The 13,563-nt window shown below is 50.8% G+C and overlaps 1 protein-coding gene across 1 annotated transcript in view; it reads left to right on the top strand.

Annotated features, from left to right (window-relative positions):
- The window catches only part of clasp1a (cytoplasmic linker associated protein 1a), a 58,949-nt gene that overhangs the window by 18,703 nt on the left and 26,683 nt on the right, over positions 1–13,563 (top strand). Inside the window, 4 exon segments of the mRNA XM_047047249.1 lie at positions 591–661; positions 12,907–13,050; positions 13,200–13,276; positions 13,391–13,483. Of these exon segments, the coding sequence (XP_046903205.1) occupies positions 591–661; positions 12,907–13,050; positions 13,200–13,276; positions 13,391–13,483 (385 nt within the window).

Genomic DNA, 13,563 nt, shown 5'->3' with positions numbered 1-13,563 from the left:
TCCATCAAACGGTATCAGTGGCGTGTTGATGAAGGGGGCTCTGCATCTTGGCTGGGGTTGAGACATATATTTGTGTTTACAAATGACAATAACCTCAGACCTGGGCTCAGAAGACTTTCCATCTTATTGTCAAGCAGTATGTAAGCCAGAGGGCCAGATCACTGATGGATCGATCTTCTAGAAACTTCCTATTCATTCTGTGCACCATTATGAGGAGATGGGTGTATGGAGACAGTAAGATAGGTAGACAGCCCCGGGCCTACAGAGATGCAGTCACACACTGTGTTCTGACTGAGTGCTGGAGAACACTGTGGAACACAGGTTTCTCCACCCTGACTTGTGCTTGGACTTTCTTTCAGTTGACATGTTTTTTTCCCGGCCCATCCCAGGGTTTGGGAAGGATGTATGCAGTATGATTCTGCTGTATTCGAAGACCTAATCTACCCTCCTTTGGGGGTGGAGGGGGAGGGGGGGGGGGGGTGGGGGGCGGGGTCATCGGAGGCATCATCAATCTTATTCATCTTCCGGTCTCTGAAACGTCCTCTCCCGTTGCCTAAACGTCCCTCTCTTCCCTCTGCTTCCTGTCGCAGGTTGAACGTCATCTTCAGCAAGTTTGACGAAGTCCAAAGATCTGGGAACATGATTCCTTCCTCAGGCTCAGGTGAGTGTGACAGCATGACACGTCACCAGGGCTCAGCCCTACGAGCTGTAGTTTGGACCTTGCTGAATTGTCTGCACCACGAAAGAACCGAATGTGGCTGGCTGGCCGGCCTCAGTGGATCTGAGTCATGACTCATCTGGAGAGAGCGGCAGATGGGTACAGATCAGCTTTTTCCTGCCTCATGAGATTTGGGCACTCTCTCAAGTATTTAGGCATATTTCTCCTTTGGATGAGGGAATTAGATAGAGCAGCTGCGTTTTCCTAATGTGTATAGGAATGAGAGAGAGAGAGAGGGAGAGGGAGAGGGAGAGGGAGAGGGGGGAGGGGGAGGGGGAGGGAGAGGGGGAGGGGGAGAGGGGGAGGGGGAGGGGGAGAGAGAGAGAGAGAGAGAGAGAGAGAGAGAGAGAGAGAGAGAGAGAGAGAGAGAGAGAGAGAGAGAGAGAGAGAGAGAGAGAGAGAGAGAGAGAGAGAGAGAGAGAGAGAGAGAGAGAGAGAGAGAGAACAAAAGCAGGCAGGATCGCTGGGAGACTTTGAGCTTTTGTAGTTGTTCATTATTCCCATTCGCATGGAATGTAGGCCAGTGAGGGTGCCTTAATAGATGCTGAACCACTTTTCGGGGTTGGGGGGAGTACAGTGTGCGCTCTTGTCTGACGTTTCCTGTCACTGCATTTGGCGGAAAAAGCCCAACCATGTTATCTGGTCCTCCCGTTTCCCTACATCACCTCCCTCCATCTTCCCTCCTCTGCTCTTGTTTTGCCTCCCTTCCTCTTCTGCCTCTAATCCCCCTCTTGTTGAGTCCCCGCGGCTTGTGTCATGGCTGTGTGGACGAGGGGGCTGGAGGCCAGACGGACAGCCTGGGACTCAAGTGGATGAGTCTCTCCACAGGGGGCCAGTGTCCGCTGGGTCTCTCAGATGTCGCGTTCCCTCACTGGCCATGCTAGAACCGATTTCCAGTCATCGTGTTTAGCGTGTGGTCGTGTGTGTGTACGATGAGGGGCATCAACCCCAGAACAAATCTGACCTGCGCACTGGTCCTAGTGTGTCTACTGTACCGACTGCCTTGTTAACCAGAAGAAGTGTCGGCTAAATGAATTACATAAGGACTTTTTTTGTTGCTGTGTTCCTGTTGAGTTTGTAATTGGAGCTCAGGACTTTGGTGTGAGTGAGCACTTCCTGGCTGGCTGAATCCCCTTCTGGCTGACGCAGCACACGGGGTGTTGTGTTTATTTGCAGGTAGGAAGGCTGAGGAGAGGAGAACAGGGTGCATGGCTCATCATGCCTCAGGACACGATGTCTCTGCCCTCTGGCGCTTTTCCTTGAAGGACAGTTACAGTGCACCCCAAACCTGGATCAACACTGTCTCTCACACATACAGGCACATAACATTCTGTGAATATAATATACGCGCCAATAGAATCACAATTTGGCTGATCTGCTTTGCCGTTGACGAGAATCAGACTTTTGTGGAAGGAAACACTTTAAAAACGTCACAAACTGGTTTTTGGACTGTTGGCCCCCTCACATTACCGCCTCCAATCCCAGATTGAGGAGCTCACGCTCCTTTGATGACAGTTTAATTTGAAAAGGAAAAGTAGCAGATGATTCATGTTCCCTCCATCTTTATTGCACCGTTCATCATCCTCTGGGCTCAACAGCTGAACTCAAATTAACTTTGGAGGGAGTGTGCCAGTGAGGACTAAGTTCAGCCTGGAGCTTGCACAGGGATTGCTGCACTCTAAGACAAACAGTTCCTGTATGAACAGAGAAACAAACAGAACAGCTCTCGTTTCACAGTCCCAACACTTTAATAGTCTTTGAGGTGCTTTATGAAAGGAAAGTCTGTGTAAACAAAGAGAATATTAAGTATTTCATCAGGTCAAAAGGAACTGTGTCCATAAACCAAAGTAATTCCCAGGGTTTCGGTGAAGAGTCTGTGTCTGGCCAGAGTCCAGATGTTGTTGAAGGGCAGAGCGCAGAGCGCGGTCATGAGGTGACCCCGGAGAGGCCGGTTGTGCGTGAGCCTGCTCGCTGTTACCTGGAAACCCAGGTTTGGTCCCGAATGCTCCAGCTGGGAGGGAAGGCGTGGTGGGACCTGAGCCTCTCCTGGTGTCCCCACACAGTGACTCCTGGCCTGAGCTCGGCAGCACCGCTGGACACAACACTGGCGGTGTTGCGGTTGGATTGGAGTTCATTCGCTTTTTTTTCTTCCTGAGGTGTGTGTTTGCGTATGGCCGTGAAGACGTCGTTATTGAACCGGTCCGACCGGTGAAGGGAGAGCTCGCTCTGTTTACTCAGTGTTCCTCGTGCTTTTCCTCTTGAGAGAACACCCGAGGATGGGACGAGATTCCATCTGCTGTCGCTGCTTTGGGAGTTTTGCGGTGCAGGCCTTAAGCCTGAAAGCTGGGTGTCGAACATGTTCGAGTCGAGTCCGAGTGTCTGCAGCTAATCTGCCTGGAGTAGGCTGGAGATGTGTCCTGATCCTCAAACCATACACAGGTCTCCTCTCAAAAGGTGAAAGGTCACTGAATAGTGGGATATGTTTGTTCAAATGCATGAATTTGTATTTTATATTTAGTCATGGCTAACCCATCAGTATGATCTTGCTTTTGCTTCATAGCACTGATAAGGGGCAAGGCAGCTTGTATGCACACAACACTTCATCAGGTTCTAACTCATGTTGACCTTTAAAAGCCATCCATATTACAATGTCAACTATTTCACCTGAAGCTAAGTCACACACAGGTGAATGTCTGCTATGTGAAATGGGGGGTGGTGGTGGTGTGGTTCCGGAGCCTTCTGTTGTGAGGTAGGGTGGCAGTAGTCGTGGGTGCAGTCACAAGACTCGAGCAGGAGGAAGGAAAGGGAGGGAGGGGGGATGAAAAGGAGAGTGGGCTAGAGAGAGAGAGAGAGAGAGCGAGCGAGAGAGACGTACTCAGAGCTGGAGCTGCGTTCTCTTTCTGCCTGCGTTTATTCTCTGCTCTCCCTTTTGTGAGGAAGGAAGACCTGAACTATGACAACCGGGAAAGGTAAGTGCATGAATGGAATGACTGTAATGTCAATGCTATAAAATGACTTGGGTAGGGTTTTTAGTTGTTGTTGTTGAGAGAGAGGTTAGTGGTTACAGCTCTCTCCCCCTCTCCTCTCTGGCCTGGTTTAGATAAGATGCCTACAGTATGGAGCAGAGAATGGGCAGATCTGTGTGTTTGCTGAGGGAGAAAATCCTGTTGGGGCTTTGGGAAAGTTTTTGGTGTCGTTATATGGTATCTTGGGAGACAGAGAGCCAGTTTGAAGCCCGTTGCTGTTGACTGTGCAAAGAAGAGAGCTGTGTTGCTGTGGGATGTCAGGCTGAGAGTAGCTAGCTAGCCATGGGGGCTGGAGCCTGTTGACTCCGGGTGCTGCAGAAAGCAGACTGTAACATTGTGGCCTGTGTGCATCAGGCTGGTGACATTTCCAAGGAAGCATCAAACGTGGTATTTCACGCCTGCTCGACTCCCTACAGCTCGGGGGGAGAAATCTCTTGCCTCCTCATCCTTGCCTCTGAGTCTGGATGCTGTTTTGGCTCGGAGGGGCTGTCTGTTTTGGGAATGGCCGACCACTCACAGGGTCGTGCGTGCCTCTTGGTTTCAGTTCAGACACCTGAAGAGCCAGCTAGCCAAATTAGCTCACAGCTAGCCACATTAGCTCACAGCTAGCCGCATTAGCTCACAGCTAGCCACATTAGCTCACAGCTAGCCACATTAGCTCACAGCTAGCCTAACGGACACCAGAACGAAGCTTCTATGCAGCCCTCACTAAGATAGACAAACTATCTTCTGGATATTCGGTCTCTTAGCTGTGTGTTTGTGTGTGTGTGTGTGTTTGTGCATGGTTGTGTGTCTTCTCTGTGCAGGACCATTCATAGCCCTTACTCATATACATAATGCAGAGATGACCAGGCTGACATAGAAGTATTTATAACTCGGGGAGATAGGTGGAGAAGCAGTCAGAGTTTCACTGACCATGTGACCCACATGCGGGGGGAACAGTGGTGCAATGTGGGCATGTCAGCTGCTCCAAGACAGCTGACATGGGCTGTTCAGCGTGGTCTGTGTTGGCCTGACACTGTGAATCCTAGGGGTGCCGTGGTACGCTGGCCTCGTGTGAGGGGCTGCTTGTGCTCCACAGGCTCCTCTCTGTCTCCTCACGCTGTCTCAGGGTGTTATGTAAACACTGCAGCGATTTGGTGTTTTCATCCTCCGCCTCCGCTCCTCCGGGAGCACGCAAACCGAGGGGCGGCTTTGTCGTCTGACGTTGTTGGCGCGGCTAGAAGCACGTACCTGTGAAAAGGTGACAAAAGTCGCGCGTGTCGCTCGGTGTCACGTCACCGGGGTTTGGAATGACACACGCTGTTGTGTGTTGTTTTGTGTGTGTGCGTGACTCGTAGCAGAGTGTACAGGCTGTTCGAGGTGACTTCGAAGACGGAGCAGGACAGGAGGAGAGTTCCGGAGAGGAGGAGGTTAACTCTACAGGATGGGAGAACACGGGGAGATTCACACAAAGCTGTTTGATCACATCACACACTTCACGGAACACCTTTTCTAAGCTGCGTCACACACACACACAAACACACACACACACACACACAGAGAACGGAGTTCAGTTGGCACACACTCAGTATGCACGTGTGCCTCTGTGTCCCCATTAGGGACAACATGAAGCGGGCTTGGGGTCAAGCTGGTTTGACCTGTCATCAGAGCGTCGTTTGTCCCCTCGGGGAGAACATGGAAGGAACAGCTGACCTCCTAGTTTTCCTCCACTGTCCTGTTCTGGTAATGGGAAACTGGAACGGGAGACAGTGTTATCTCCCTGGTACAAGCTAGGCCCGATAGACTATCATCTCTGAGGGGAAGCCCATTCCATAGAAACCTGCTGGGCTGCACCATTGAAGGGTCTCTGTCTACATTCTGCCTTTCATAAGGGCTCATACATCGACATTGGCTTACAGGGATGATTAGGACTGAAAGGGGAAAGGTTTTGGGTTCTGACCTTCCTAGCAGTTTCTGCAACAACAACAAAAAGGACTCCCAGCTACAGCACTGTATATAAACACACACACTCGCGGGGGAACAATTTGGAGTTCTGTCGGAGGAGAGTGTGGGCCAGATGGAGAGCGTTTGTTTTGTTTGACGCGTCTCGGGGAAGTGTGTTAATAGAGGGTTTTTAGAGAGAGACAGAAGGAGTGGACTAGAGAGAGAGAGAGAGAGACTGGAATCCGTGGCCGGCTCTCTGAATATATCCATTGTATTCCACGGTGCGTCCATGAGGGAGCCCCAGTGGACTGTGTGTCGAAGGGAGCTGGCTGGTGAAAGGCTCTCTGTGAGAGGCAGGAGGAGGAACTGCAGTCTGTGCCGCCAGCCCAGGGGGGCCCTGCCATGGCAACGCTGAATGGCTGATGCCACCCATTGGAGAATAGTGGGCATACTGTAAACAAGGGTTTGAGTCAAGCTGTTAACACACACACGCTACACACACGCGCTACACACACACCAGAGATACTCTTCTCCAGTATGACTGGTTGTTGTCAGATACTAAACAGGCGTGTCCTCATTGGGCTCCACTGCAGGGTCAAAATATTTTGAAAATTGCACGAGCAGGCGAGTCTTTGTCTTTTTGCTGCTGACTCACGCTCATTTTCTCTGTCATCACCTCTCCCTTCCCACACACAGTCAATGGTGCCCCCCAGGCGTCAACACCACAGGATGGCGATGCCATTAGCTTCACCCTGCCGGCACGCAGACAGATGGATCGAAAAATAATATTTAACGCTCTTGTGAAACGAGAGAAAAAGACGTCTTGGGTTGACCTCGCATGAAGATGAATGCTTGGCAATTTCAAACAAGACGTCGAGGCTGTCGACTGTTGAATCGTCCCCGGCGACCTGAGGCTTGTGCACACGTTCGGACAGCCATTTGACTGTTTGCCTCCTTCCATTTTTACTACGGCCTGTGTATCACCGCGGCAACCATGTCGCCAGTCACGAATGCTCTTAGAACAGAGAGCGCCCACTGGTATGGAAGCGCCTTAGGGACATGTTCGTCTCCCCGTGGTCTGCTTTCAGGCTTTCTACTTTGCAGCGAGGCTGATTGTATTAAAAGTGGAGTCATTGAAACTAGACACTGGCACGGCAGTTCTGTACAGGATCAAGGATTTCTTATTGACATGCTCGGAGAAGTTTCCATCTGCAGGCTTGAGTTTCCAGGTAACAGTTTCAGTGTGGGATCGTGGGGTCTGTCTTAATCCGACGGGGAGCTTTTTCGATCATGATGAAATCATGGCAGGGAACGCTCCACCCCCTATGAAGCTGTCGAGGAAAGCTTCGGAGAAAGTACAAGTGAGAGTCGGAAGAACCACGCCTTTTTCGGATGATTACATGGGCGCCGTGAGAACATTGTCATATGCTTAAGCCACGGTATTACTCTGGGGAGGAAGTGTGTGTGTGTGTGTGTGCGCCTGTCAGTATGATGAGATCTGTGTGTTATGACATTGTGCTGAGCGTTAGTCTTTGTACTTATGCAACATGCTGGCTCCCTGACCTGACAGAGAAGCTCTGGGGGAATGACTGGGAGGAATCAGACTGACGCTAAGCTAGGCTTCAGCTGAGTCCTCTCTACCCCAGCACAGCAGCCCTTTCTACCCCAGCACAACAGCCCTCCTTACCCCAGCACAGCAGCCCTTTCTACCCCAGCACAGCTGCCCTCCCTACCCCAGCACAGCAGCCCTTTCTACCCCAGCACAGCTGCCCTCCCTACCCCAGCACAGCTGCCCTTTCTACCCCAGCACAGCAGCCCTCCCTACCCCAGCACAGCAGCCCTTTCTACCCCAGCACAGCAGCCCTTTCTACCCCAGCACAACAGCCCTCCCTACCCCAGCACAGCAGCCCTCCCTACCCCAGCACAGCAGCCCTTTCTACCCCAGCACAACAGCCCTCCCTACCCCAGCACAGCTGCCCTTTCTACCCCAGCACAGCAGCCCTCCCTACCCCAGCACAGCAGCCCTTTCTACCCCAGCACAACAGCCCTCCCTACCCCAGCACAACAGCCCTCCCTGAATGACTTTCATGTCAGAGGCTCTTTAGATTCACCAATCCCTGAGCATGGGCCTAAATCTGTGGCTCAGGGATTACCTGCTGCCATGCCATGACGCTGCACAGAGAAATGAGGACTCATGTCTATTGTCCTTTCTGAATGTACCGCCACCCAGTGGACACATTTGGTAGTGTGCAATCCCATGCCATTTTGACTATAGTCCCTGCATTTGAAACACTACCTTTTGATCATTGTTTCTCTCTCGCTCTCGCTCTCTCTCTCTCTCTCTCTCTCTCTCTCTCTGTCTCTCTCTCTGTCTCTCTCTTTTTCTCTCTCTCTCACTCTCTCTTTCTTATTTTGGCAGTACATTGTCAGTTTTCAACATTCCTGTGGTTCTGTCCTGAGCTATATTAAGTCTGTCTTGTTAGGCTTCTTCCCCTCTCAGTGAGTTATCTTGCAGTTTCCTGACTGTCCATGTGGTTATAAACACAAACAGAAAGTAACTCGGGGAGGTTTATCAGTGAATCCCAACCGGCTGATATATGAACTGATGAACTTCCTGCCGGATAGAGATTGAACCTCTAACAACTTCCTGTGCCTGTCAGTGTTTAACCACAGCTAGCAGAGGGCGCTAGCTAAACTCCACACCCCCTTCCATTGTTTTAGCCACATTACCATAGCTGTACATTGTAGCGAATGAAAATATTTTTGGTTAACTCAATATGAAATACTGGTCACTTCATGTAAAATGCACACACACACACGCACACGCACACATGCAGGTGCATACAGACCAACACAGCTATCGGTAATCAAGTCCTCTGGGAAGGACTTAAAGGCATGATGTCATGGTAGTTAGCAGGATGTTTTAAATTGCCCTCTGCTCTGCCACCAGACAGCTACCCGTGCCCCAAGAGAGGTGTGTGTGTGTGTGTGTCTCTATCTGTGTTTTTGTGCGGTTCGTGTTCGGAGTGCGTTGGTCGCGTGTGCTAACAGGGCCTCCCGCGTCGCCCACATAAATCAGCTCCACATTTGTGTCAGCGTTGGAGCTGAGCTCCGCTTTGACCGCTGAAATCAATACCCTCGCTAAATGCCAACGTTATTGGGTTTGCTCAATCACCGCGCTGTCCCAGCAGCCGGTGCTCGGAGGGGCCGTCAGACTGATCTCATAGAACCCGCTGTCGGATTCGCGGAAATTCATCGTGTCCCCGTCACTCTAACACTCACACCGAAATCTGCTCAGGGATAATCGGAATCTCTTTGTGGATGAGCACACATTCTGTTCACGAAGGACCCCGCTCATTTCATTGTCTCTACCTCCTCCTGTGAAGATGGACCCCGGTGGCACTGCGTAGGCATGTCATAGATGTGGTAGGATCAATAAGCACGGGCTTATCGACCTGCTGAGGGCCGGAGCAGCCAGCTGGGTTTCCGGCAGACCAGCTCTGTGCGAGCACCGCAGACAGGGGAGGGTGTGTTTGGATCGTCTCCCGGGAGCGCGCCACTCTGGAGGCTGAAAGGAGCCGGCGTGGAGCTGAACACCAGGCGCGGCATGGCCCTGCATTCTAATTTCCGACCGCGTGGAAAGAACAAAGGCGTCGACCCATTTCACACGGCAACCGCGGCAGTCTGACGGTTTCCAGATTAGCGTCTGGTCGCAAAACAAGAGCTGTGTTTCGTTTCAAACCTGCGGTCCATGATCCTGGATGTGGCCGATGATTAACGTGCTACGTGTTGTTGCTGAGTGCACATAAGCTAGAGGTGACCTCACAGCTGCTGTCTCCTCCCTCTACGGCCAGAAGTGTCCCTGTGGACAGGTCACACAGCGCTGGCAGTGCGGGAAGAACACACAGACACACACGCACACACACACACACACACACCCATCATGACACACCATTCGGTTTGACATTTCACCTCAGAGAAAAGCCATAGGGGGAGCTGGTTTCTCTCTCTCCCTCTCTCTCCCTCTCTCTCTCTCTCTCTCTCTCTCTCTCTCTCTCTCTCTCTCTCTCTCTCTCTCTCTCCCTCTCTCTTCCTCTCTCTTTCTCTCTGTCTCTCCCACACACACACACACACACACACACACCCACCCTCTGACATAAGCATGCGCCGAGTCATTCACACACACATGCACAACCACACTCCCTATGCCGATGCCTGGGCAGGGAGTGTTCAGAGTGTGACAGATCATGCTGAGGAAGCTGGTGTGCAAGAAGATCTGTGCCCGTAAGACCGCCGCCTTTTAATACCTCCTCTCCTGCTGGCTCTCTCTCTGTGTTTCTCATCTCCCTCCGTGGTCTTGTGTCTCTCTTCCTCCAACCCGCTCTTGCAATCTCCCTTTCTTTCTATTCGTTCCCCCCTCCTTTTCCCCACTTGTAGCTCGTGTTTCCTGCGATTGTATTTGACTGTCTTGCTCTCTCTCTCTTTCTCTCTCCATCTCTATCTCTGTCTCTGTCTCTCTCTCTCTCTCTCTCTCCCATCTCTCTCTCTCTCCCATCTCTTAATAACGGGGTTGGTAATGATAGTCTGCTCTGTGGTTAGAGGGCTAGAGCAGCAGAGGAGTGGCTGGAGAGATGAGAATACAGAGTGGATGGCTCGGCAGGGCGTTGTGTGAGCGTGTGAGCGGGGCGTGCCGGGGTTTCTGTCGCTCTCTTGGCTCTCCGGTCATGTCTCCCGAGGACGTCTGAGGGGATGGGGTGTCTGAACAATCATCTGTTTTTAGTCCCAGATGCCCAACTGCAATGCAGCCTAATGATAGACATTTAACCCCCACAGGTATTTCAATAAGAGCGTAGGCTTGTGTCGAGATGCTTCCAGAGTGTGTCAATGTTGATTCCCCTTCAGTCCAACTGAGACAGTAGATTGAGTTCATTGTGTGTGTGTGTGTGTGTGATAAAACGTAGGCGTTCATGACTGCTGTATGTTTCTATCTATCAAAAAAATTATTATATATATACAGTGCCCTCCAAAAGTATTGGAACAGTGAGGCCAATTCCTTTATTTTTGCTGTAAACTGAAAACATTTGGGCTTGACATCAAACGATGAATGTGAAACCAGAGATCAACGTTTCAGCTTTTATTTCCAGGTATTTACATCAGGATCTGATGCACAAATTAGAAAATATCACCTTTTTGTTCGAACCCACCCATTTGTCACGTGAGCAAAAGTATTGGAACATGTGACTGACAGGTGTGTTTTGTTGCCCAGGTGTGTCCTATTACATACATTATTCAATCAATAAATACCACTGAATGTCTACACTCAGGTTCAGATTGGGTAAGATAGGTTTTGTCTATGCAGACTGTATTCAGAGGTGAAAACAACATGAAAACCAGAGCGCTGTCTTTGGGTGAAAAACAAGCAATTGTGAGTCTTAGAGAAGATGGAAAATCAATCAGAGCCATTGCAGAAACATTGGCCATAGCCAGTACAACCATTTGGAATGTCCTGAAGAAGAAGAAAACTACTGGTGTACTAAGTAACAGACGTCGAACAGGTAGACCAAGGAAAACATCAGCAGTTGATGACAGAAACATTGTGAGAGCTGTAAAGAAAGACCCTAAAACAACTGTTAGTGAGATCAGCAACAACCTCCAGATGGCAGGAGTGAAGGTATCACTATCTACTGTTCGCAGAAGACTTCATGAACAAAAGTACAAGGGCTACACCAGAAGATGCAAACCACTCATTAGCAAGAAGAATAGGAAGGCCAGGCTGGAATTTGCCAAAAAGTACAGAGATGAACCTCAAAAATTCTGGGACAAAGTTTTATGGACTGATGACACAAAGATTAACTTTTACCAAAGTGATGGAAAGGCTAAAGTTTGGAGAAAGAAAGGAACTGCTCATGATCCCAAACACACAAGCTCATCTGTGAAACACGGTGGAGGTAATGTCATGGCTTGGGCTTGCATGGCTTCTTCTGGGACGGGCTCATTAATCTTCATTGAGGATGTAACACATGATGGCAGCAGCAAAATGAACTCGGAAGTCTACAGAAACATTTTGTCTGCCAATTTAAGGAAAGATGCAACCAAACTGATTGGCAGAGCCTTCATCATGCAGCAAAATAACGACCCAAAACACACTGCCAAAACAACAAAGGAGTTCATCAGGGGCAAGAAATGGAAGGTATTAGACTGGCCAAGTCAATCTCCAGACTTAAACCCTATAGAGCATGCATTTTACCTGCTTAAGAGGAGACTGAAGGGAGGAACCCCACAAAACAAACAACAACTGAAAGAGGCTGCAGTGAAAGCCTGGGAAAGCATCAAAAAGGAAGAATGCAAAAGTTTGGTGACGTCAATGGGTCACAGACTTGCTGCAGTTATTGAAAGCAAAGGATTTGCAACTAAATATTAAGTCTTATTCACTTAAATATGTTTTAAGTATATCTGTTCCAATACTTTTGATCACATGACAAATGGGTGGATTCAAACAAAATGTGATATTTTCTTAGTTGTGCATCAGATCCTGATGTAAATACCTGGAAATAAAAGCTGAAACGTTGATCTCTGGTCTCACGTTCATTATTTGATGTCAAGCCCAAATGTTTTCAGTCTACAGCAAAAATAAAGGAATTTGCCTCACTGTTCCAATACTTTTGGAGGGCACTGTATATATATATATATACTGTATCTATCTCCAGCTTTGTCCTCTAGCTGTCTGGAGTCATTCCTCCATCATACTGTATTTGTCCATGCTAATCCCTCATGTCAGAGGGTGAGCTGGAGATGTGACAGGTCGGCTCGCGGACCTCAAACACGCAAGCCAGATTAAATCTTGTCCCTGGTGACGGAGGGCTGGTCAGAGAGACAGGGTCACACACACCACGTCCAGGTTGATCCGGTCCACGCTCGCTTAAGCAGGGGCAGAGGGGACTCTACCTCGCGGCGTTCTGGCGGGAGCTCTGGGCTGGTCTGGGTGGGTGGTGCCCCCTAGCTGCAGGTCTAGGAACAGTTCCACCCTCCACCAGACCAAGTGGATCAGTCCCCACAGGCCCCCCATGTGACCGGTGCTTTTTACCCGCCCCTTCTCCTTCTCACCCAATGAGAGTCGGTGGTAGGTGGACGACAGAACGCGGGACTGCAGGAAGATCCGCTCTGAGCCTCGCAAGACCTAACCCCAGTTGTTCCTTCTCCTCCTCTCTCTTCCCCCCCCACCCCCCCCTCTCCCAGACAAGAACTTTGATGACGAGGACTCGGTGGACGGAGGCCGGTCCTCCTCCTCCTCATCCTCCAAGGCGCCCCCCGGTGGCCGGAGGCCCGTGGCCCCGGGCGTCGTCAGGAGGCCCAGCTCGGCCGGCGCGGCCAAGGTCGCAGGTGAGCCTCCCCCCTCCCCCAGCCCGCTCAGCACCGCACCGACCGAGGAAGTGACACGACCATTCATGTCAACGTATGGAAACGTATGATTAGTTTTTTTCATTTATTTATCCTTACTGTTGTGTCACCCCCCCCCCCCCCCCTTGCAGGTAAAGAGGGTGCCAGTGCAGGTGGTGTCGACGAGGAGGACTTCGTCAAGTCCTACGTGGACGTGCCGACCATCCAGGTAGGCCTCCTCTCTTCCTCCTGAAGAACCCAACTTCCTGGGCGGAAGCTGTCACGTATGATATGAACTCCCCCTCTCTGTTACCCCACCTCCCTCTCCCCCCCCCCCGGACAGCTCCACTCCAACCGTGAGATGGAGGAGCACATGAGCAAGGTGCGGGAGGTGCTGTCCGACGACAAGCACGACTGGGAACACCGCGTGGTGGCGGTAAGCTCCGCCTCGGGGGCGTCTCCTCGGGGGTCTCCCTCCATTGGTCCGCCTCGCTCACGGACCACACCCACTGACGC

This window comes from Hypomesus transpacificus, chromosome 23 (assembly GCF_021917145.1).
Source record: "Hypomesus transpacificus isolate Combined female chromosome 23, fHypTra1, whole genome shotgun sequence".
In the NCBI taxonomy this organism is placed as follows: domain Eukaryota; kingdom Metazoa; phylum Chordata; class Actinopteri; order Osmeriformes; family Osmeridae; genus Hypomesus; species Hypomesus transpacificus.
This window is presented reverse-complemented; position numbering and strand designations above follow the sequence as displayed.